This window comes from Physella acuta, unplaced genomic scaffold, assembly GCF_028476545.2.
Source record: "Physella acuta isolate Inbredline_101_S28 unplaced genomic scaffold, ASM2847654v3 ptg001429l, whole genome shotgun sequence".
Lineage (NCBI taxonomy): Eukaryota > Metazoa > Mollusca > Gastropoda > Physidae > Physella > Physella acuta.
The window spans coordinates 39,310-60,801 of NW_026732944.1; the positions used below are offsets into that span (position 1 = coordinate 39,310).

Sequence of the window (21,492 nt, forward strand, 5' to 3'; positions counted from 1 at the left end):
CTCCAGGTTAAATTAAATTGCTCAAATAAAATGATATAAAAATGTCTTAAGCCAGAAGGTACATTTTAAGCCCAGATCTGGTAATGTGAATGTAAAATTTGACCTGCCCAGGTGGTAGAGACAGACAAAAAGCCAGAGAAACTGTGGTATGTGAAGCACCTGGACCAGGTGTGGGTGCTGTGTGCTAACCAGGAGGACACAGAAGGTGGCAAGACAATTGTGGTGATCAGGGACGCTTCACAGCAGATCCAACACAGAGCTGTACACACTAGACCTGTGGGCAATCATTTTGATACAGTCAGTTGAACTTTATTTTATATGAACCTATACTGAACTTTTAGAAATCATTTTGATACAGTCAGTTGAACTTATTTATTTTATATGAACCTATACTGAACTTTTAGAAATCATTTCGATACAGTCAGTTGCACTTATTTATTTTATTTGATATGAACCTATACTGAACTTTTAGAAATCATTTTGATACAGTCATTTGCACTTATTTATTTTATTTTATATGAACCTATACTGAACTTTTAGAAATCATTTTTGATACAGTCAGTTGAACTTATTTTATTTTATATGAACCTATACTGAACTTTTAGAAATCATTTTTGATACAGTCAGTTGAACTTATTTTGTTTTATATGAACCTATACTGAACTTTTAGAAATCATTTTGATACAGTCAGTTGAACTTATTTATTTTATTTTATATGAACCTATACTGAACTTTTAGAAATCATTTTTGATACAGTCAGTTGAACTTATTTTATTTTATATGAACCTATACTGAACTTTTAGAAATCATTTTGATACAGTCAGTTGCACTTATTTATTTTATTTTATATGAACCTATACTGAACTTTTAGAAATCATTTTGATACAGTCAGTTGCACTTATTTATTTTATTTTATATGAACCTATACTGAACTTTTAGAAATCATTTTGATACAGTCAGTTGCACTTATTTATTTTATTTTATATGAACCTATACTGAACTTTTAGAAATCATTTTTGATACAGTCAGTTGAACTTATTTTATTCTATATGAACCTATACTGAACTTTTAGAAATCATTTTGATACAGTCAGTTGCACTTATTTATTTTATTTTATATGAACCTATACTGAAACTTTTAGAAATCATTTTGATACAGTCAGTTGAACTTATTTTATTTTATATAAACCTACATTGAGCTTTTAGAAATTATTTTGTTACAGGCTAATATTTTAATTTATATGAACCTACATTGACCTGTTAGAAATCATTTTGATCCAAACAGTTGAACATAGTTAAACATTAAATATTGAAAATAAGTTAAACTGTCTGTATTAAAAAAATGTATTTTATATGAACCAACATTGACCTATTGAGAATCATTTTGATACAGGCAGTTTATCATATATCAATATTTTATTTTATATTTAGTCCCTAGCCTGTTGATTAAGAGTTGCTTGTTGGCAATGACAGCTGAGTTTTTAAATGTGCTTAAATGGAATAAAATATTTGAGGATAAGGTTAAATTAAAAGAAATTAGTTTACTAACATTATGAAATACTAAGTGGCTTTGTACAAAACACTATGCACTGTATCTAACACTGCTTTCGTATGTGTGATCCTTGCCAGTTATAATATGGAATAAAAATGTGTCTACAGGTTCAGGATTTGTTTATTCCTCAAGTCAATGACCTGGAGCATGAGTTTGACTTTGGTTACGTGACCCACGCTGCATTGAATGGGTTGTTCAAGTTGAGCCTGGAGGACATGAGCTACACCAAAGCCATTGATCTCACTGCTTATGCCTGTGTACCCAAAAATATAGACTTTGTATCCATTGGTCAGTAACATTATTTTCTTTGAGGTTTTTTTAAATTTCAGTTTCAGCTATAAATAAGCTAGATATAAGTTTCCCTTTCAGAGCAAATTATCCATAGAGCAGATGAAGTAGAGTTCTTGTTTTTTTTTACCTCGATATATGAAGGGATGGTGTGATCAGCACAATGGTTTGTGAGTCAGAGCTGTGTTGATGCATGGATATCCTGCAGTCCCGAGTCTAGGCCGAGATCCAAAATTTAGACCTTTGGGCTAGCAGTCAAACACTCAACCATGCACATGCTAGATATTCATCATCATCATTTTTCCTTTGTAGCCCCTGAGGGCTGCAGTTTTTCAGCAGACTCGGTTTTGAACTGCTCCCTTTATCTGTGCCCACATGAGCCCAGCTGTCTTAGCCTATTCCTCTACCGTTCTTCTTCTTTGGCCGACCAACTTTCCTTTTTCCCCGAGGATTCCAGTCCGTAGCATTTTTTTTTGCAATATTTCCTTCTTCCCTTCTTAGCGTGTGACCAATCCATCCCCATTTACGGGCCTTGATATCCTTCTTTATTGGCTGCTGTTTTGTATTTTGCCACAGGTCTTTGTTTGATATTACATTGTTTAAAAGAAAATATTAAAATCTTCTAATAAATTGTGTTTTGTTAATATATTTTTTGCAGATAATAAAAGTACATTTATATGTTATTTTATGTTTAAAAAATGTAATAGATGGCTGTAATAAACTGCTTGTGTTTGTATCTTCAGGTGGTCACATTGTGATCCAGTGCGTCTCTGACCACCACACTGTCCAGCTGATCATGGACTGCCTCACTGACACAATCATATCAACAGCCTCTGTTTCTGGACAGCCAATGACCTCACCAGACTCAAGGCACCTGGTCACTGTGGACAACTTGACTGGCAAGGTCACGGTCACATCCATCTCAGAAGAAGGTAAGGTTTAGTACACATGCCACGGGCAACTGGGTGGAGTTATTGATGTTGTTTACATTTTATAGGCAGTTTATTGCTTAGCTGATTGTAAAATATAATCTGTTTGAGTTGTATACAGAGTATGACACCTCAATAAATAAAAAGTTAAGATTCTGCTGTGACCCTATGGTTTATAAATTGATCTGTTTCTGTGCTAATAGTATTATAAGAGTGACTAAACTATCACAGTTAAAAATCTTATGCTAAATAAATTTATGTACGCAAAATGTTGAGTACGGTAGAACTAATAAACTTTCCTTTTAAATAGCTAAATTTTTAATGTGTACTAGTAGGTATTGTAGGACAGTGTGGTTGCCAACCCTAAGTCTAGAGTTCAGATACTGGGCTTAACTCTACAGGATGTCCAATAAACTCTGATGGGTACCTGATTCTCTTTATAGAAAGCAAAGGTGGCTGGGTATAGAACTTACCACACTATCCCTTCATATCCAGAAGAAAATAGATGAATACTTTATCTGTGGTATCTCCAGCATTTATTACTCTTTTTTATTTACTATATTTTTCATCATTCCGCAGGTGTCCTAGAAACTACCTATGAGGTGACAGTCAGTGCTAGCATTAGTGATGTAGCCTTCATCCCAGCCAATTCACACCAAGGCTATGACTTGGCCTTGACCTCTGCAGATGATGATGATGTTATTTTGATGAATCTAGTCACAGGAAAAGTTGAAAAAATTGCAGGTAAAATTTGACATTCATAAAATGTTTAAAAACTTTTTTTTTTAATTTTACATCATCGGTGATCTTAGATATTGCCTTTTACGTGAATGGCTAATATATGTTTAGTCTCTTCTCATATATTTATTACTGAAATTTAATTTTAATTTCAAACAATTTACTAATTAAACAAACTTTGGTTTAAAATGTTTATATTTTTCATTATAATTTTATATAGAGACCTGCATTGTTTCTATGGTTATGTATAGACATGTATTCTATCTATAGCTATTTATAGACCTTCAATATGTCTGGTCACATATAGACCTTCAATGTGTCTGGTCACATATAGACCTTCATTATGTGTAGTCGCATATAGACCTTCAATGTGTCTGGTCACATATAGACCTTCATTATGTGTAGTCGCATATAGACCTTCATTATGTCTGGTCACATATAGACCTTCATTATGTCTGGTCACATATAGACCTTCATTATATATAGACCTTCATTATGTCTGGTCACATATAGACCTTCAATATGTCTGGTCACATATAGACCTTTGATATGTCTGGTCTCATATAGACCTTCAATATGTCTCTTCACATATAGACCTTCAATATGTCTGGTTACATAATAGACATTCAATATGTCTGGTCCTATAGATCTATATTCTCTATCTGCAGGCTCACACTCAACTGAATCCTCCAAGAAAAGAAACTCCACAGATATCAAGCGTACAATCGCCCCAGCCAACACCATGAACAGCTACCTGATGACACCTTCCAGGACATCCCTGGCCATTCTGGACGTGAAATACAAGCAGGTGCAGTGTGAATTTGCAGACTTAGCAGGAAGCTCCGTCATGCTGTACGTGGCCAGCTCAAAGACCAGCTAACTGGTCAACCAGGAACTGACTTCTTCATACCATCGTCAGACTGAAAGTGCCTGAGTGAGATATAACAGTTAGCATACAGCGTGTGGGCTACTTACCTAGGTCTCATTGATTGTAGTCGGAAAATAAAATTCACTTTTTTTTTTAATTAGTACCCGGTAGTAATTAATTTCAACTGTATTATGCGTAATTTTAATCCCGGACCATATAGCAAAGTCTGACATGTTTGTTCTCAAGCAAGTGAACAAAGCCAATTAAGATATTACCTGATGGTTCATTTTGCTACTGAAAAACTCCATGCTAAACTTGACATCCACCAACATTACCATAGTGTCTGAATGCTTTAAACAAAGGTGTGTGCGAGGGATGCGAGTGTGGGGAGTGGCTACTTAGTTTCTGCATGCTGCTTAAATGCTGTTTGAGTTTAAGTGAATGCTCAACCATCTCATTGTGTGGCATTCAATCCTTGTTATGTGTAGCCTTGTCTGATTATCTTTCCTACTGTCTTAGTCATGTGCTCTTTCTAATGACACATCTTTTTTTTTTTAACTCATCTCAATCATCACACAGGGGTTTGAATACACTACAGTTGTGTGCATAGAAACTCCTGCAAAAAAAAAAATTGTGGTGGTATCTTTCAAATAAATATGTACATAGAGCAACTTGTTACACTATAAATGTCTGCCTAATCTTATGTGGCTGGTATGTTTTTTTTTCTTTCTGGTTATTCTTTGTGATATTACAACTTGAAGCAACTCCCGTTTAGAGTTAGTCTTGTCCAGCTTTAGGTGGTTATATTTTTTTCTTTCAGGCATTGGTTTCTCAACTGTGCCTTTCTATTCCAACCCACACAGGCTCCTGCTGTTTACATCAACTTGAATCTCTGTCCCAGCTTTACATGTGCTCCGTCTAAAGCTAAAAATTCACGAACAAATTAATTTTTTTTTCTGTGGTAATATTCGTTATCTTAATTATTGTACTGGATCACGCTATTTAACTCTAACATAACAGAATTAAACTGTTGGTAGTATGGCACTGCCTAAGGTTTGTTCGACAAAGAAATGTGTAGATGGAATACTGAGGCATATATTTACTAATGTAACAGCTGAAGGATATGGTTGGGGCTAGGGTGCTGTGAAGGAGGATTTGCTGTAGTGATGTTGAATGTCATTCATTTTTTTAGCTCTCTGTGAGGTTATCATATAACTGTGATATGTTTGATGTAGCATGTGTCTACCCAACCATCAACTCAAAGATCACAGTCCACATGTGTTTTATTTATTTTTCTTGTAGCTATATTGTGCACCGGTTTAACCCTCATGATTTCCAATGCATTTATTTCCAGTCAGCTTATGTTGTTGCGCTTGCATATATTTTGTTTATGTTTCAACCTAGTGAACTGTTGTACAATCACCCTGTGTTAGACTGGAGCTACGCAGGTTTTTTTGTAGAGGTTTTTTTCTTCTGCTTTTTTTACTCCATGCATTTTTTGTTCCATCTGATAGCTTCAGACCATAGACTGCATTTTTTTTTAAAGAATTTTTTTTTTCAAAGACTGAAGAGTCTACAGCTGGTTGTGTGTATTCTAACATTTAATGAGAGTAATTAACGAGGACAAAGCTGGTAAGAAATTATGATGCCCTTTGATACATTTCATTTCAGAAATCTCTCGGCTTTTGTGACAACATTTCTACCAATAGCTGTATAGTTTTTTCATCACATAAACATTCCAATAGTTTAGGTAAATGGATCGACTTCTATTTTTGATTATTGTAATTTTGTTTGTTTTTTTGCCCATTGATGTATCACTTGATGTTTAGTCTTTGATTATAAACAAAATTGTTCAATCCAAATGGGCTTCAGTGTTCCTATATTTTCCAAATGCAGTTTCGATATTAAAATAATACACATTACTTTTTTTGTTTTTCTTTCTTTCATTGGTGTTGTTTTTATTGCAAACATTTTTAGATTAGAACTTCACTTTAGGGGAACTTTATAGCACAATCTATAAATACAAATAAAGATCTTGCAGGCTAAATTGGAAACATGCCTTAGGCTATAGAAACAGATTAGACAGATTTTGAAATTGATGTGGCAGGACAAAGTGCAGAACATAGAATTATGGAGAAAAGCAAGGCAGGAGCCTATGACTGTGCAAATAAGGAGGAAGTGAAGCTGGGTAGGACACACTGGGAAAGGCTCATTGTAATGTGAGTGGCACCCCCAGGGAAAGAGAGTGCGCCCAAGACAGACCTGGAGGCGGAGTCTTCTCAAAGAACTGAAGCCAACATGGATGTCTTGGGAGATTGCGAAATTAATAGCCGGGGATCGAAGGTAATGGTGGTTCATCACGGAGCAAAGAGTACTAAATCAAGGTTATAGAATCAAAGTAAGCATACAGGCCATCTTTACAACTGAGAACCCGAAGTTACATTGACAAACTGCATGTTTAAATTGGAGTATGGTGTGTCTAACTTAAGTATGATAAAAAAAAATGTCACATCTTTAACAAAAAATTGCCATTGTATACATGGGGGGGGGGGGGGGGGGGGGGCTTATTTCCAAGTGTTTTCAACATGAGGCATCGCGTAAGACTTCACTTTCTTTAAAGATGTCTGCTTGGATTATAAGAAAGGAGAACAAAAACGCTTTCATACTTCGTTGCATATTTCAAAAATATTTATAAACTTTTGGAATGATGCAGTTACAAAAGTTATTGATTACATTGATCATTATTTTCCAATAAAATAACATCATGCTTTAAACAGCTTTCAATTGTTTCCTTGTTTTAGCTTTAGGAAAATAACATTCACTCATAACTTAACGGATGCAAAGGTAATGTATTCGAATATAGTGAAGATAACATTAAAATAGATAAGAGTAACTTTTGTTTAACGTTAAGAAAACCGGTAGAAAATGTAATTGCATTCTTAAAGTAAATCATCGGTTCTCAGAAATTTTTTTAAAAAATGCGCTGAAACAAAAGGCGTAACGGAAAATTTGGCAAACAGAAATGTGCTCAAACAGATAATATACAAAAAGGAAAAATGCTCACACAGACAAATGCGCACATAAAAATATGCGCACACAGAAGAGGCCCTATTTAGGGATACTGTGAGCTACAAACGATGACTAAATCGAACCCCTGCGGTAGTTTAATCAGTGGCGTGTATATAATAAACATATCTGGGTGGGGGGGGGGGGGACTCGCTGCAAGTTAATGTTATTATATGAAAAACTATTTCCCGCGGAACATATATACTAACTTACTGCGAGTGGTTTTTTCTCCTCTAGACATGTGGAGGATCTATGTTCCATAAGGACCAAAGAGGACTAAATCAAGGTTATAGAAACAAAGTAGGCATACAAGTCATTCTTTACATTCTGAGAACCCGAAGTTACATTGTATAGTATACATGTTGCAAGTGTGAACGCGGTATTATATTCACTCCGGAGATCTAAATGCTGACAGCCATACAACCCGTTTTGATAATTAGTGAATTGGTTATGATTTACCATAAGAGCTCTGGAAAACCCCAGTTTTTCAGAAAATGAGCTTTAAAAATGGGGGAGGGGGGTGCACAATGAAATTTTATGACAGGGTGCTGGGCCAGGTCGCATATATCCAAAACACTTGGACAAAGCCATTTGACTGAAAGTTGACGACATAGTCTCCGAACCCCCACGGACGGGATGTGTATCATGCTCTCCACTCGGCAATGACGTCAAGTATCAATTTGTCAAAATTTAGTATTTATATCGCGAGGCGGCTTCATCACGACCAGTGTTTTTCCAGACTTTTTTCTTGGGGGGGGGGGGGGGGGGGGGGCTAAAATTTCCGGGGGGGGGGGGCGGCGGGCATTGTTAAAAGTATATATTTTGTATGTAAATTCCATTTCGTTCGGGGGGGGGGGGGGGTAGACTTTCTTCGGGGAGGGGGGGGGGGGGAAGAAACTGTTCACAACTCGACGAGTTAAGTTATGAGTTAAGTACTCTCAATGGAAACCAAAATGCACTGGAAAACTCGCATGCAACGTGGCACAGAAGACAAAATAGCTTTAAGACAAGTGGTGCAGCCTGCAAGGGACCCAACGCATGGCTCCTGGTTCCTACCCCAACGCAAGACTGACCAGCGCAAGACTGACCAACGCATGGCTCCTGGTCCCTACACCAACGCAAGACTGACCAACACAAGACTCCTGGTCCCTAGACCAACGCAAGACTGACCAATGCAAGACTTTTGGTCCCTAAACCAACGCAAGACTTCTTGTCCAAAGACCAACGCAAGACTCCTGGTTCCACCCCCCTCCCCCGAAAAGATGCCTGGAAGTAACTCTGCCAGGCCAACACAAGACACCTGGTCCCCAGACCAACACAAGACTCCTGGTCCCCAGACCAACACAAGACTCCTGGTCCCCAGACCAACACAAGACTCCTGGTCCCCAGACCAACACAAGACTCCTGGTCCCCAGACCAACACAAGACTCCTGGTCCTGGTCCCCAGACCAACACAAGACTCCTGATCCCCAGACCAACACAAGACTCCTGGTCCTGGTCTCCAGACCAACACAAGACTCTTGGTCCTGGTCCCCAGACCAACACAAGACTCCTGGTCCTGGTCCCCAGACCAACACAAGACTCCTGGTCCCCAGACCAACACAAGACTCCTGGTCCCCAGACCAACACAAGACTCCTGGTCCCCAGACCAACACAAGACCCATGGACCCAGACCAACACAAGACTCTTGGTCCTGGTCCCCAGACAAACACAAGACTCCTGGTCCCCAGACCAACACAAGACTCCTGGTCCTGGCCCCCAGACCAACACAACACTCCTGGTCCCCAGACCAACACAAGACTCTTGGTCCTGGTCCCCAGACCAACTCAAGACTCCTGGTCCCCAGACCAACACAAGACTCCTGGTCCCCAGACCAACACAAGACTCATGGTCCTGGTCCCCAGACCAACACAAGACCCATGGACCCAGACCAACACAAGACTCTTGGTCCTGGTCCCCAGACAAACACAAGACTCCTGGTCCCCAGACCAACACAAGACTCCTGGTCCTGGTCCCCAGACCAACACAAGACTTCTGGTCCCCAGACCAACACAAGACTCCTGGTCCCCAGACCACTTGTAGAATGGACAGTAGCGTAGCGAGGGGGGGGGGGGGCGGGGGGACATATGTCCCCGGGCGCCGACCTTAGGGGCGCCAAAATGGGTTGGAAAAATAAATTGAAAGGTTGAGGGGGGTGCAAATAGAAAGTTTGAGGGGGGGGGGGGTGCAAATGGAAATCTCGAGGGGGTGGGGTGCAAATCGAAAGTTTGAGGGGGGGGGGGTGTAAATGGAAATCTCGAGGGGGGGGTGCAAATCAAAATCTCGAGGGGGGTGCAAATCGAAAAGTTTGTCCCCGGGCGCCGGGAAGGGTCGCTACGCCTCTGAGAATGGATGAGACTATAATTAAATTGGCTTGTCAACGACAGGTGGAAGGCTGGAGAGACTGCTAAAATGTTCATCAAATGAGGAGATGCAAGACGTACTTTTCACCAGCGCTTTTCAAAAATCCTAAAACGCCTCTTTAGAATTCTATGTTTAAATATCGTTGGGAAAAAAAATTGATTACTGCTTACTAGATCTAGTTGTCTGCATAAACCCATTTCAGATATCAATTTGGTGGTTATTATCTTTGGTTAAAATTAAGGAAATATATTCATTTATAGTTTAATGCATTCCTGAAAATTGTACATTGATAGAGAGCGATCTGCGTGGCATTAGATAAATGTGCAGCCTAGATTTTTCTATTCTTGGCGTTTAGCCATGTCTGCAATATTTTATCCTTCCTTTTCTTTCCCCACCCTTATTTTAACAATAAGTTTCTATCCAATGTTAATTCATATCTTTATCCCGTAAGAATTAAGCTATTTGGGGACAAATATATAATTCCTCGTATAAACTAATTATTTCAGTTTATTAATTTTTTTTAAAGTTCACGGATCTGTTCGCCCATAAATGAAAATATCTTCAAAACGACATTATTATTATCCATGCCTATGGAACTCCCTGGGCTATTTTCGACTGCCGGAAATTCTGTTTGCGCATGTCCATTTTAAAAATAAAAAGTTCGATACAAAATTTGTAAAATAGGAGAACGATTCTTGGATTATGTAAAAAGAAATAACGGTATATATTATTCTTTATAAATTTAAACAACATATAATTAATAATGTTTAGAAATACTTAAACATTTTAGTATATCATTTTATTTATCCATTTTATTATAGTATATAATATATAATATCGATACTTAACCGGGATAACAGACATCTACGATACTTCATTTCTAAAATTAGATTTCTTCAGGGCTGTTTAGAGACCACTGGTAGAGGAAATATCCAGAACTTTTAATTCATAATGGCAATGAAAAGGATCCAGAAGGTACATAAACTTTAGAATAAATATGTACACTACTTCGGAATGTCTTGTATTGTGCGTACCATCGCCTTAATTCATTCGGAAATGTAATTAATTGTAATTCCCAGCACCCAATCTAGCCTGATTTTGACTTCTTGTTCTTTCTATCCTGTTCTCCACTGATACTAGAAGATCTAGAATCTAGATCTAGATCTAGATCTATTACCAAACCCACCAGCCAGTCAAGTCACTAGATCTAGAATCTAGATTAGAATTTAGAAGGATCACGAGATTAGATTCTAGAATCTATATTATCTTTCTCTCTTCTCTTCTTAGAATTATCTCATGAATCTTTTACTAGATCTAGATTCTATGTCAAAATCAGCGAGCATCCAAGATTAAACAAGTGTTTTTGATTTTGAAGTCATTTTAATTTTAAGATTTTAGTAAATTTAGTCAAGTACTAGTACTAGTAGGGATTTAGGTAAAAACACAAATTTCATCATATTAAAATAAAAATTATATGTTCTTGTAGATCTCTCTCAGGAGAAAACAAAACAGAAAAAAATTTCTTTCTATCCCAAATAGTTTTTTTTTTATGAATTTTTTCGTGGGGGGTACAAAACCCTCTTCTTAACATTGGCCACTTGTGACAAGTCATCATAGGGTATCTATAAATGAGTATAGTTTGGTTAATTTCAGTTGGATTTTGTTCATATTTGCAGAGTTTGTCTACAATGTTATAGGGAAGATATATACATGGTAAAACTGAAGAAAAAAAAAGAGATAGTATACTTTTGATGAAATATCTACCCTTACATTAAAAAACGCACTATGTTCTTTTACATTAATTTATAGGTATTGTTATTTTTAGAGTAATGTTTGATATACATATATAATAGATAAAGGTATTTCATTCTAAATATTTGTATTTTAAATATCCAAATATGAAAAAAGGTTAGTAGAATTAGTAGACCGTTAAACTCAACCGAAACTGCATGCACAGAATACTTACCTCAACTGCGGAAATGCATTTTACTAAAACTGCATTAGCCTTATCTTATACTTACAGGGTATTTCAAAATACAACTTATTTATTTTTTAACTTCTAGTAGAACATAAACTACTTAGCAAAGAAGATGCATGCACCAAAGATAAATTGATACTTTTATGATCAACAAGCAGGGTTGTATCAATTTTATTTGTATCGTTACCCACAACAGTGAAACTCCTCCGGCTGGAGAAAACTAGATCCCATACTTTAATAATAATACCCTGCCTGTGATCATATAAATAACAATCTGAAATAAACAATAAATCAATTGTTTTGACAAGCAAATCAAGATTTTTTTATAATCATCATCACAATTTTTTCCATTTTAGTAATTGATTGGGTTTCCATTCATGATTGGTTTGATTTTGTTTTCATTCACAGGACATTATTTTGTGGAATGTACTTCTTACCCAGACATTTAAAGAATACTCAGTCGAAGAACTCAATATCTAATTGTTCACATCAAATTTATATTTACACAATTTACAACTTTATAACTGAAGTCATCAATGTTTCAATTATAAAAATAAAAAGATTCATAAGAATACAAATATTTACAGACAGCTTGAGATATAAATGTTTAAATTAACATTAGATCATGTAAAATTAGATCAGTTAAAAAATCTGTCAAAATGATGTTGTAATCAACAGATTCATCTTCTACTTCATCTGGCTTCCAGTAGGACACTGTCAGATATTTCTCAGGATTCTTCTGCCCTTTGAAATATACATCAACAATTCTTCCATTATACAAGACATCTTTGCCTTCAACATCCCATAAATGATTAATTTGTTGGCCAATTAAAAATGTCGGCAGCTCAGAAGTTTTTGCAGTTATCAAATTAAACTGATTGGCTATTTCAAGAGAACTTCTTTTAAAAATTTCTGAGGAAAAATCATTAGTTTTCAAAGCTTTCTTAATTTGTTTATTTATCATTTTTCTATTTTTCTTATCAAACAGCTTTTCTGTTTCAACTTGTCTCTCCAACGCTTCTTTCTCATTGGCCTTCATTTTTAGATGATTCAATTTTCTTAATTTGTAAGCTTCTTTCATTGAAAAGTTGATGGTCTTTTTAAGCTCATCCTCTGGTTTTTTTAACAGCCATGACATGGTGTCATTAAACCTGCTCTTAACTTTTCCAGAAATAAACATAAATGTGGAATTTGGTGCCCGTCTCCACAGGTAATCTGTCAAACCTAGAGCTCTTTCAGAGGCCATGTTATGTGCTGGTGCTGATGAGGCTTGTTCCATCATTTCGCTACTAGGGTTTGACAAATTTCCTTCAATGTAATTGTACAATTGCCTCTTAAAAACTAAATAAATACTCTGTACTGCAATTGGAATGATGTTTTTAATTAATACTGTTGTTTCAGGGTCTAAATTGCTTATAAGTGATTTTAATACAGGATCAATTTCTTGATTAATAGGCTCACCAAAAATATTTGATTTAAGAGTAAGAACTTCTAAAGGGCTTGAAACAAAACGTTCAAATTCAGACTGGCAGCCTTGAATAACAGGAACTAATCCTAAATTTGATTGATTTGAATAAAATTTGGTCATCCAAGGCCCAGTAATTGATTTTCCAATTAGAGCAAGGGTAGTGAGTTGTGCTACAACAATTGGGTCTTCTAGATAACTTTTGATGTTTCTTTTTAAATTTGAAGCTTGATTTTTGGATACATATGTGAGCAGATTTTTTCTATAAAAAATAATAATACCAGATAAGTGGAACAAAATATGCATTCTGTTTCCTACGTATCTCATGAACATTCCAATAGGAATGTCAAATTTTTTACAAAATAATTTAAAACCAGGTGGATCTCCAGTCTTCATTGAGTAACGTAATTTGGAGACATCCATTAAACAGTGAACAGCTTTTGGGTGTAAAGATGTGGATGAAGATAAGCCAGATGATTTTTCGTATTCTAAAATGGATTTCCTTGCAGCAGATGCAAAGCCATCAAGGGGATGTACATTGCAATTCAGCTCTAAAATTTGAGTGTCAAATAAAATATTTAATTGTTGGACAACGCAGTGGTTAACTGGAGCTCTGTCAGTTACTGTTGAAGAAATTTTCTGGATCAATGATTTACAAAATATGGAAACATTGGCCTCTGGAATTTTTTTATGATTAGCATATAAAGATGTAACATGTTGTAAAGACTGAAAAATGTGTTGTGCATAGTCACTAGCCTTAGCACCAGGCAATTCTCTGACATCCAAAATTAGGGGTTTATCTGGAGCTGTTGAAATATGTATTTCATTGACATGGGCTCCATCTACTGGGGTGGCATCCCAAGACAAAGTAACATTTTTATTTAACATCAGTGCTTCACCTATTTGGATATCTGCTAAGATGCCCAGTTCTAGAGACATTTGGGCTACAGTTGTTTGACTAGGCACAGATGAAAGCTTTTGACCGGTCATTGTTTCAATAAAAAATTCTAGCAGGTCACCAGCTGATGCCACAGACACATTACAGAGCAGGGACTTGTACATGCAAAGTCTGGTGTCTGTGTCAAATTCTTTGCCTTTTTTTGTAATTATACGTTCTTTATTTGTAATTTCTTCAAAGCGACAAGTTAAATCATCTATCACTTGATTTAAGGACACAATTTCTTTAGATTGGTTTGAAATCATCAGTTTATTATTTTTCAAAGTAAGTGTATTAGAATCAATTTTAGACTTCAAAATTTTATTTCTTCTCTTTATGTATTTAATTTTTTGCTTTTGTTGAACATAATTATGTACAGGAAGAGCCTTGATTGTATGTTTTAAACTTATGATCTCTTGCTTCTTTTTATGCAGACGTTGTGTCATTCTTTTTAATTTTTGATTTATTTTTCTTACTTGGTAGAGCCTTTTTAATGCTGCATGTGCTTTCAGGAGTGAAAGTTTTTCTTGTTTTAGCTTTTTATTTTCTTTCAAAAGATTCTCATTTGATATTCTTTTGAATACACAATTGGCACAATCTGAACGAAGTTCTTTGTCAAATGTTTGAACTTGAGCATGTTTAACAGGTGACGGTTTTGAAGGTCCAGGAATAGAAGGATACATTTCAACTTCAACAGATGTTTGCTTCCTATCTAAGGGATAACGATAAGCTTCATTTAAAAAACTTGATATTGCACTCCAGTTGCTGCTAATGCTTTTTTTCAGGCCTTTAAATTTCTTTTCAGCATTGAAAATTGCGATCTTTAGTGCTTTAACTTCTATGTCACAATATCGAGAGGTCAATACATCACTATTCTTTATTTCTTTTAAAAGTGACAGTGCTGCTTGATGATTATTGTTACTAATTTTAGAAAACCAGATTAAATTACCAACTTTAATAAAATCTTGTAAACATTTATAAGAATCAATTAGATTATTGAGTTCTTCTAAAGAATGAGTAATTTCAGTAGGTCTATCCATAGCTGGGAGAAACAAAATAAGCAAATAGTTATTAGGCCTACTATTATTACTCATTTTAATAATTGTCATTCTTATTGTTCTATTGATTTTGACTACTTACAAATGTTTGCTTATACAATACATTGTATAGTTTTGTATACTGAATTATAGTATAGCAACAGACAGGTTCAGATAATCAATGTCTGATGTCTTATGGCTATGCAGTAGTGAGGTCTAGTCTAACGAAATTACAATCAGGGCTAATCAGGGGGAAAACAAATGAAACATATTAGGAAAAATATAAATCTTCAAGCAAAACTAAATTTAGAGCTGAAAAGGGAAAGATAGTTCTATAAAATTATTTTTAAAACAACAATTAGGAGAGTTGTTTACATAGTACTATTACACAAGAGTGTATTGTGTATCAAGACTAAAAGCCGGCAGATCGGGATGAAAAAATATAACAATGGTGGCACCGCGACCTACATACAGTGACTACTTTCAAATGAGTATATCTAATTTCCAAGTCAGAATATCCAAAAACAAATATCATATCTATAAAATAGAGATGTATCTGCTTTGGAAACTTTCTTTAACTAAATGGAAACTTTTCAAAAATCGAGTTTTTGAAGCATTTGAAACTAACCTTTATACAGGGGTGAGACCAAAGCAGAGACAGCATGCAAACAGATCGTAAAACCATTAAAACAAAGGGAAAAGCATCCAACTTTTTAATTAACATTAGGAAATGACCTTTTAAACTTAATTAATTACCATAAATTAAAAACTTATTAGTATGCAAAACCAAATCTCGTTTGCCCGGTATCAGAAAGTAATGGGCGATTTCGGGTCATGTTTTTACCGCGAACTCGGCCGATGCCGACAACCCTAGTACTAGCCTACATAGTTTACTGTTTACTAATTTATTTAGACCTCTATACCAGTGTCCGATAATAGAATCTTGTTAAAAAATAGGTGTTAGGTTACTGGTACACATATCTGTCCGATCGATATTTCAAGTCGAATCGTTATTTCTCAAGCAGAACATCTCCCAGGCCTGGCCTCAACTAACTGGCGGGCTCTTTGCACGTGATAGTGTTATATATAAACTCAAAACATTAATATAGGCTAAACAATCTCATTTAAATAGGTCTGGCCACATACCATGATCACTTAGTGTTGAGTGTCGTGCCTTAAGCATAAACAAAAATAAATGATCTCCCTTCATTAGCGATTATTATCTAATTAGTTCCTTGATATTCATATAAAATATAGGCTTGTATAAGTAGGCTTAATCACCAATAACAATATGTTAGCTGAGAGGTTGGCTTATAATGGGGGTTGATGTCACTGTCCCTCTTTTGTCAGATATGTGGATACTAATTATTAGGGGTTGTCCATAAATGACGTCACACTCGTAGGGGGGAGGGGGTCCCTACTTTGTGATGGTGCGTGATGAGGGGGAGGGGGGGTTCAGATGGTGCGATGTCACACTTTTGCATTATAAGAAAGCAATGTTAGAAAAAAAAATTTTAGACGTTGTTTCGCGTTTTAGAAAATTATAATAGGAATTGATTTAAATACTCTATTTGACAGAGTTCAGACAAGATTTTGGAAAAAATATTGATGTTTTAAATAAATTCAACTGCAATTTTGAGGGGGGGGGGGTTGTAGGCTGAAGTGTGACATCATTTTAGGGTTTAGGAGGGGTCCGGCTTTTTTTGAGACGATGTGTGATGGAGGGGAGGTAGGAGGTAAAAATCATCAAAAAAAGCGTGACATCATTTATGGATGACCCCTTAAGCATAACAACTGCTATTTAAGTAGACTAATACAAAACTTTATCAAAATAAAAAGGTCTGCAGTGTATTTGTAAAGTTTATTTTGCCAATGAGACTATTTTCACTTTGGGAATATTTGATGATATAGGGGCCTAGCCTATTTATTTTTTACCAACTGTTTTTTTTGTGTGTTAATTTAAAAATGTTAAAATTAGCCTTTAGATTTATAAAAAAGTTTGATTTTCACTTACTTTCTCTGATTTTCAGGAATTATTAGACTTGGGCAGAGATCCACCATGTAATTGCTCAGCTGGACCAGTCGGAGATGACAGTAAGTTCTGATTTTGTTGGTTTATATAAGCCATTAGGTTAGTGTTTTTTGTCACTGTTATAATTATGGCTAATGCCTAAGGGAATTACTGCTGACATTTTAATTTGAGTAAAAAATAACTATTTTCTTTAAGTTATTTAAAAACCAACTTTTTTTTTCTAATCCTTTATTGTTTGTTTAGTTTTCCAGTGGCAAGCAACAATTCTAGGTCCTGTAAGTATTTATAATATTTATTTACTCCTATTGTTTCTTGTGAGTTTTTTGTATTTTGAAAGTGAAACTAACTAAAGAATTTTTAGATTTAGAGAAGTACCTGTAACTTGTCTGTTCTAAGATTTGTATTTAATATGAATTATATTTTACTTAATTGCAGGCAGACAGTCCTTATCAAGGTGGTGTGTTTTTTCTCACTATAACTTTTCCTTCAGATTATCCTTTCAAACCCCCTAAAGTAAGTTGATTTGCTTTATTAAAAAATGTATTTGTTTAATCAGTTTTGCCAGATTGACATTTAATTGTAGTGTTATTACAAGATACACATTTATAAAGTCCTTAGGCTCTGTATTTTCTTAAGGGAAACACTACGTAGTAATTAATTTATAGAAAAGACAATACTTCTACAGTAATCCATTTTTTTAAAACTTTCTGAATGTTAAATATTTTTTGTTAGCTTATAGTTTATAGAAACACTAACAATAAATATATTAGTATTTTATTTAAATCTTTATAAAAGATAACAGTTGTTTATAAGCAATATGTTGATATATTTCAGGTAGCTTTCTCCACCAAAATTTATCACCCAAATATCAACAGTAATGGCAGCATTTGTTTAGATATTCTAAGAAGTCAATGGTCACCTGCCCTCACAATATCAAAAGGTTTGTTCTTTTTTAAAAACACTTTTAACTTATAGTTATAGCAGATAAAATAAAATTTCCGGCTTTTAAGCTTAGCAAGTCAGCATTGGAAAACTTTAAATTTTCTTATGGTTCTTAAAATAAGATAATTCCTAAGGTTAATATGCAGGAGGTAAAACAATCAAATGGTTTTATAACGGGCTGAAATCCTATTTAGTTTTTTGTCTCCCTTTTGTAATTCCATTGTTATTCATTTATTTTGTTCTTGTTTTAAATATTTTTTGGCTGTCTGACTTCTGTGTAACTTTTTAGTTTTAAATTTACTATTTTATTTAAAATGTTGCTTGTTATTTATATTTTAAAAGTATCAAAATCAATTTATTTGGCTCCATACCATAAACCTTATACCCAAATCCTCTTAGATTACTGTTACTAGTGCTACTGCTGGTAATGACACTCCATTTTTTTTTTTTACATATATGCAGTTCTACAAATGTGGGAACCAATTGCTAATTAAAAATAATAGTGTACATTTATTTGTCTGATAACTTCACTAAGAGAAAAGAATTCCAAAAGTGTATCTATTGTAAGAGTAAAATGGGACAAAAAAAATACAATAGCCAGATACAAGTCAAGTGCTGCAGTAGGTTTTTTCTGTACAAATTCCTATAAGCTGTACAATTATCTTTCCAGTTGAATTTTCCACATTGTGTTGTGTATGGAGCTGTGTGTTGTGTATGGAGCTGTTAACTAAGGGCATTTTCAGCCATCTGTATCCATGAGCTTATTAAATGAAACAATATAACATTTACAACTTGCTACAAGATCATACTTGCTCTTGAGAAATGATAGGTTTTGTGTGTTGTTGACTTACACCTTTGAAAATAATAAGTGTTTGCATTTGCTCTACCAGGTTTTTGAGTTTGAGGATGATATAACTAAAAGGAATGTATTTTGATTAATAGCCATACACATGACCTTACAACAGCCCATCATATTTTTATTTTAAAACTATCAATTAAACTATTTTCTCCCAACTCTATTTTCAGTGTTTGCTGTTGGTCTATGCTACTGTAAAGGGAATGTATTTTGTTTAATAGCCATACGCATGACCATACAACAGCCCATCAATTTGATATTTTAAAACTACCAATTTTTAAACCATTTTCCCCAACTCTATTTTCAGTGTTGTTGTCAATCTGCTCACTACTGACAGATCCGAATCCCGATGACCCGTTGGTCCCAGAAATTGCCAGAATGTTTAAAACAAATCGCACAGAGTACAACAGACTAGCCAAAGAATGGACTGCAAAATATGCAGAGTGATGTCAGAGTGCAGCATTGTTTGTTGATGCTGCTTCAGGAAAACACACCATCTAGCATACAGCAGGACACCATCTTTTTATTTTGCTTTCCTTCCAATATTATTGATTGTACATAAAGTATAATTTGAGACAGAAAGATATTTTTCTAAAAGCTAGAGTTCTCCTACTTACACCATATTATATATCTTTCTATGTAACGTTAGGGTTTTTAAAAAAAATTATCACTTTTAAAGGATTGCAGCAGTTTGTTTTTAAAGTTTTTATTTTTAGTTCTGTTCACTTACTTTCGGTGTTGGGGTGGTGCCTAACACTTGTGTTACTGTTAACTAGTACTGAAATTGTTTCATTTAGCATCCCATAAATTTCTACTTGCTGTGTGAATACAATGAAAGCTTGACAATGGGACACAAGTCTATTCGTATGTACATTTGATTTGTGATTCATTTCATGGTCCTATTTAGCTTATTTTTTTTATGAAGGTTTGTTTCCTATTTATTGCTCTTATTAAAATGGACATTGATACAAAACTTGGCACTTGGACACTGTTTATTTGAAATCCCATTCAACCACCCATTGACTATATTTTTGTTATGGCATACAACAAACATTCTTGATTTCCTGATGATCAACAGCACACAAAGAATTTGATCAGGTTTTAAAGATGATGTGTTGGCTTTGGGCTGATGTTGATTTTCTCGACAGGTCTGCAGCTATACATTAAATCCTACGCTATGCATGAACAGATGTCGTTTATTATCTCTCCCCCATGAGAAATGTCACCTGCTTTTTCATCCTCGCATCTGAGATTTTTTGGCTCTATATTTATATAGAATTAGATAGTTAAATTGGTGTGAGAGTTGAGTGATGTGAAATTTTTTTTTCAAAGTATAGTTCTGTTAAATTAAAAGTTAAATTTAATACAAACATCTAACCTCTAGTCTGTACTAAGCTGGGCTGTTTTTATGTGTAGTTCACCACATGAACCTTTCATTAATTCCTGTACTAAATATGTTTAAATTGTCTGCAGTCACTGGAAATACTGCATAAAAATCATACTTATGGCAAGGATAAATTTATTGTGGAGAATAAAATACATGTATATAATAATATCTTTGACACTGTAAAATTCTATGGTTTTTAAAATACATATTACTCCAATGAAGAGAATGGTTTCATAACTCAATTTACAAATACAAACTGACACAATAGTGTGTAAGAATGCTTTAAAAAAAATAATGGTGTATATATTAGCATTCAGTCATGCCATTCATATTAACCAGATGTTGTTGATCAGATATAAATAATAGAGGATTAAAAACTAAAAATCTGTATAAGACTCACCAGAGGCTTGATGCACTACAATAGGATGTATACTTTGAAATCGATTGGGGTAATGTAGTTATCAGGCTAGCTCCACAACACATTTCATTAGAAACCTGAATGTTACCTAGAGTGTAATGCACAATAGCCTCACCAACCCTCCATCTACCAACCGCTGATGATAACAATTCAAAATGTTAACTCAAGGTTAAGGCAGAGCGTTGTCGGTTTGATTAGTGTGATGATTGAAAAATCCAAATCTTTAGTTTGAATCCCCTAGATGTGGAAAAAGGCAATGTAAGCAAATCTAGACAGAAAAACAGTATTTTATGTTAAGCGAAATTGATATTATGGGTTGTTAAATACTAAAGGTAGGTAGATTTTAATCCAAGCTTTAGAAGTGTTGCACAGCCAAGAAACGTTTCAAGCAATCGGTTAATCCAAACACAAATCACGGTACAGTACAATAGGCTACTTTAATATCAAGAAATGGATGCAGACATATAACTCATTACATTTGTTGTTTGAAAAGGGGGGGGGGTCTGGTTTATTTTCATGAAAGGAGAGCTAATTATGTATGGAGAATGCTAATTATGATCATGGAAGATATATATATATATAGTATACAGATCGGAT

The 21,492-nt window shown here is 34.9% G+C and overlaps 2 protein-coding genes across 3 annotated transcripts in view; both read left to right on the plus strand.

The window, feature by feature from the left end:
* LOC131927685 (follistatin-related protein 5) overlaps positions 1-6,296 on the plus strand; it is a 44,968-nt gene extending 38,672 nt beyond the window's left edge. For both annotated transcript variants that reach the window (XM_059283446.1, XM_059283447.1), the window contains exons 14-18: positions 112-297; positions 1,659-1,839; positions 2,583-2,771; positions 3,348-3,512; positions 4,175-6,296. In XM_059283446.1, coding sequence (XP_059139429.1) covers positions 112-297; positions 1,659-1,839; positions 2,583-2,771; positions 3,348-3,512; positions 4,175-4,386 — 933 coding nt within the window. In that variant the 3' untranslated portion in view covers positions 4,387-6,296. The remainder of the gene's footprint in view (positions 1-111; positions 298-1,658; positions 1,840-2,582; positions 2,772-3,347; positions 3,513-4,174) is intronic.
* A 4,424-nt stretch (positions 6,297-10,720) lies between these two features.
* On the plus strand, positions 10,721-20,645 carry LOC131927687 (ubiquitin-conjugating enzyme E2 2). The gene is made up of 6 exons (XM_059283448.1): positions 10,721-10,818; positions 17,291-17,354; positions 17,536-17,567; positions 17,728-17,805; positions 18,127-18,232; positions 19,398-20,645. Exons 1-6 carry the CDS (start codon positions 10,795-10,797, stop codon positions 19,535-19,537), a joined length of 444 nt encoding a protein of 147 aa, XP_059139431.1. The 5' UTR covers positions 10,721-10,794; the 3' UTR covers positions 19,538-20,645.
* The last annotated feature ends 847 nt before the right edge of the window (positions 20,646-21,492 follow it).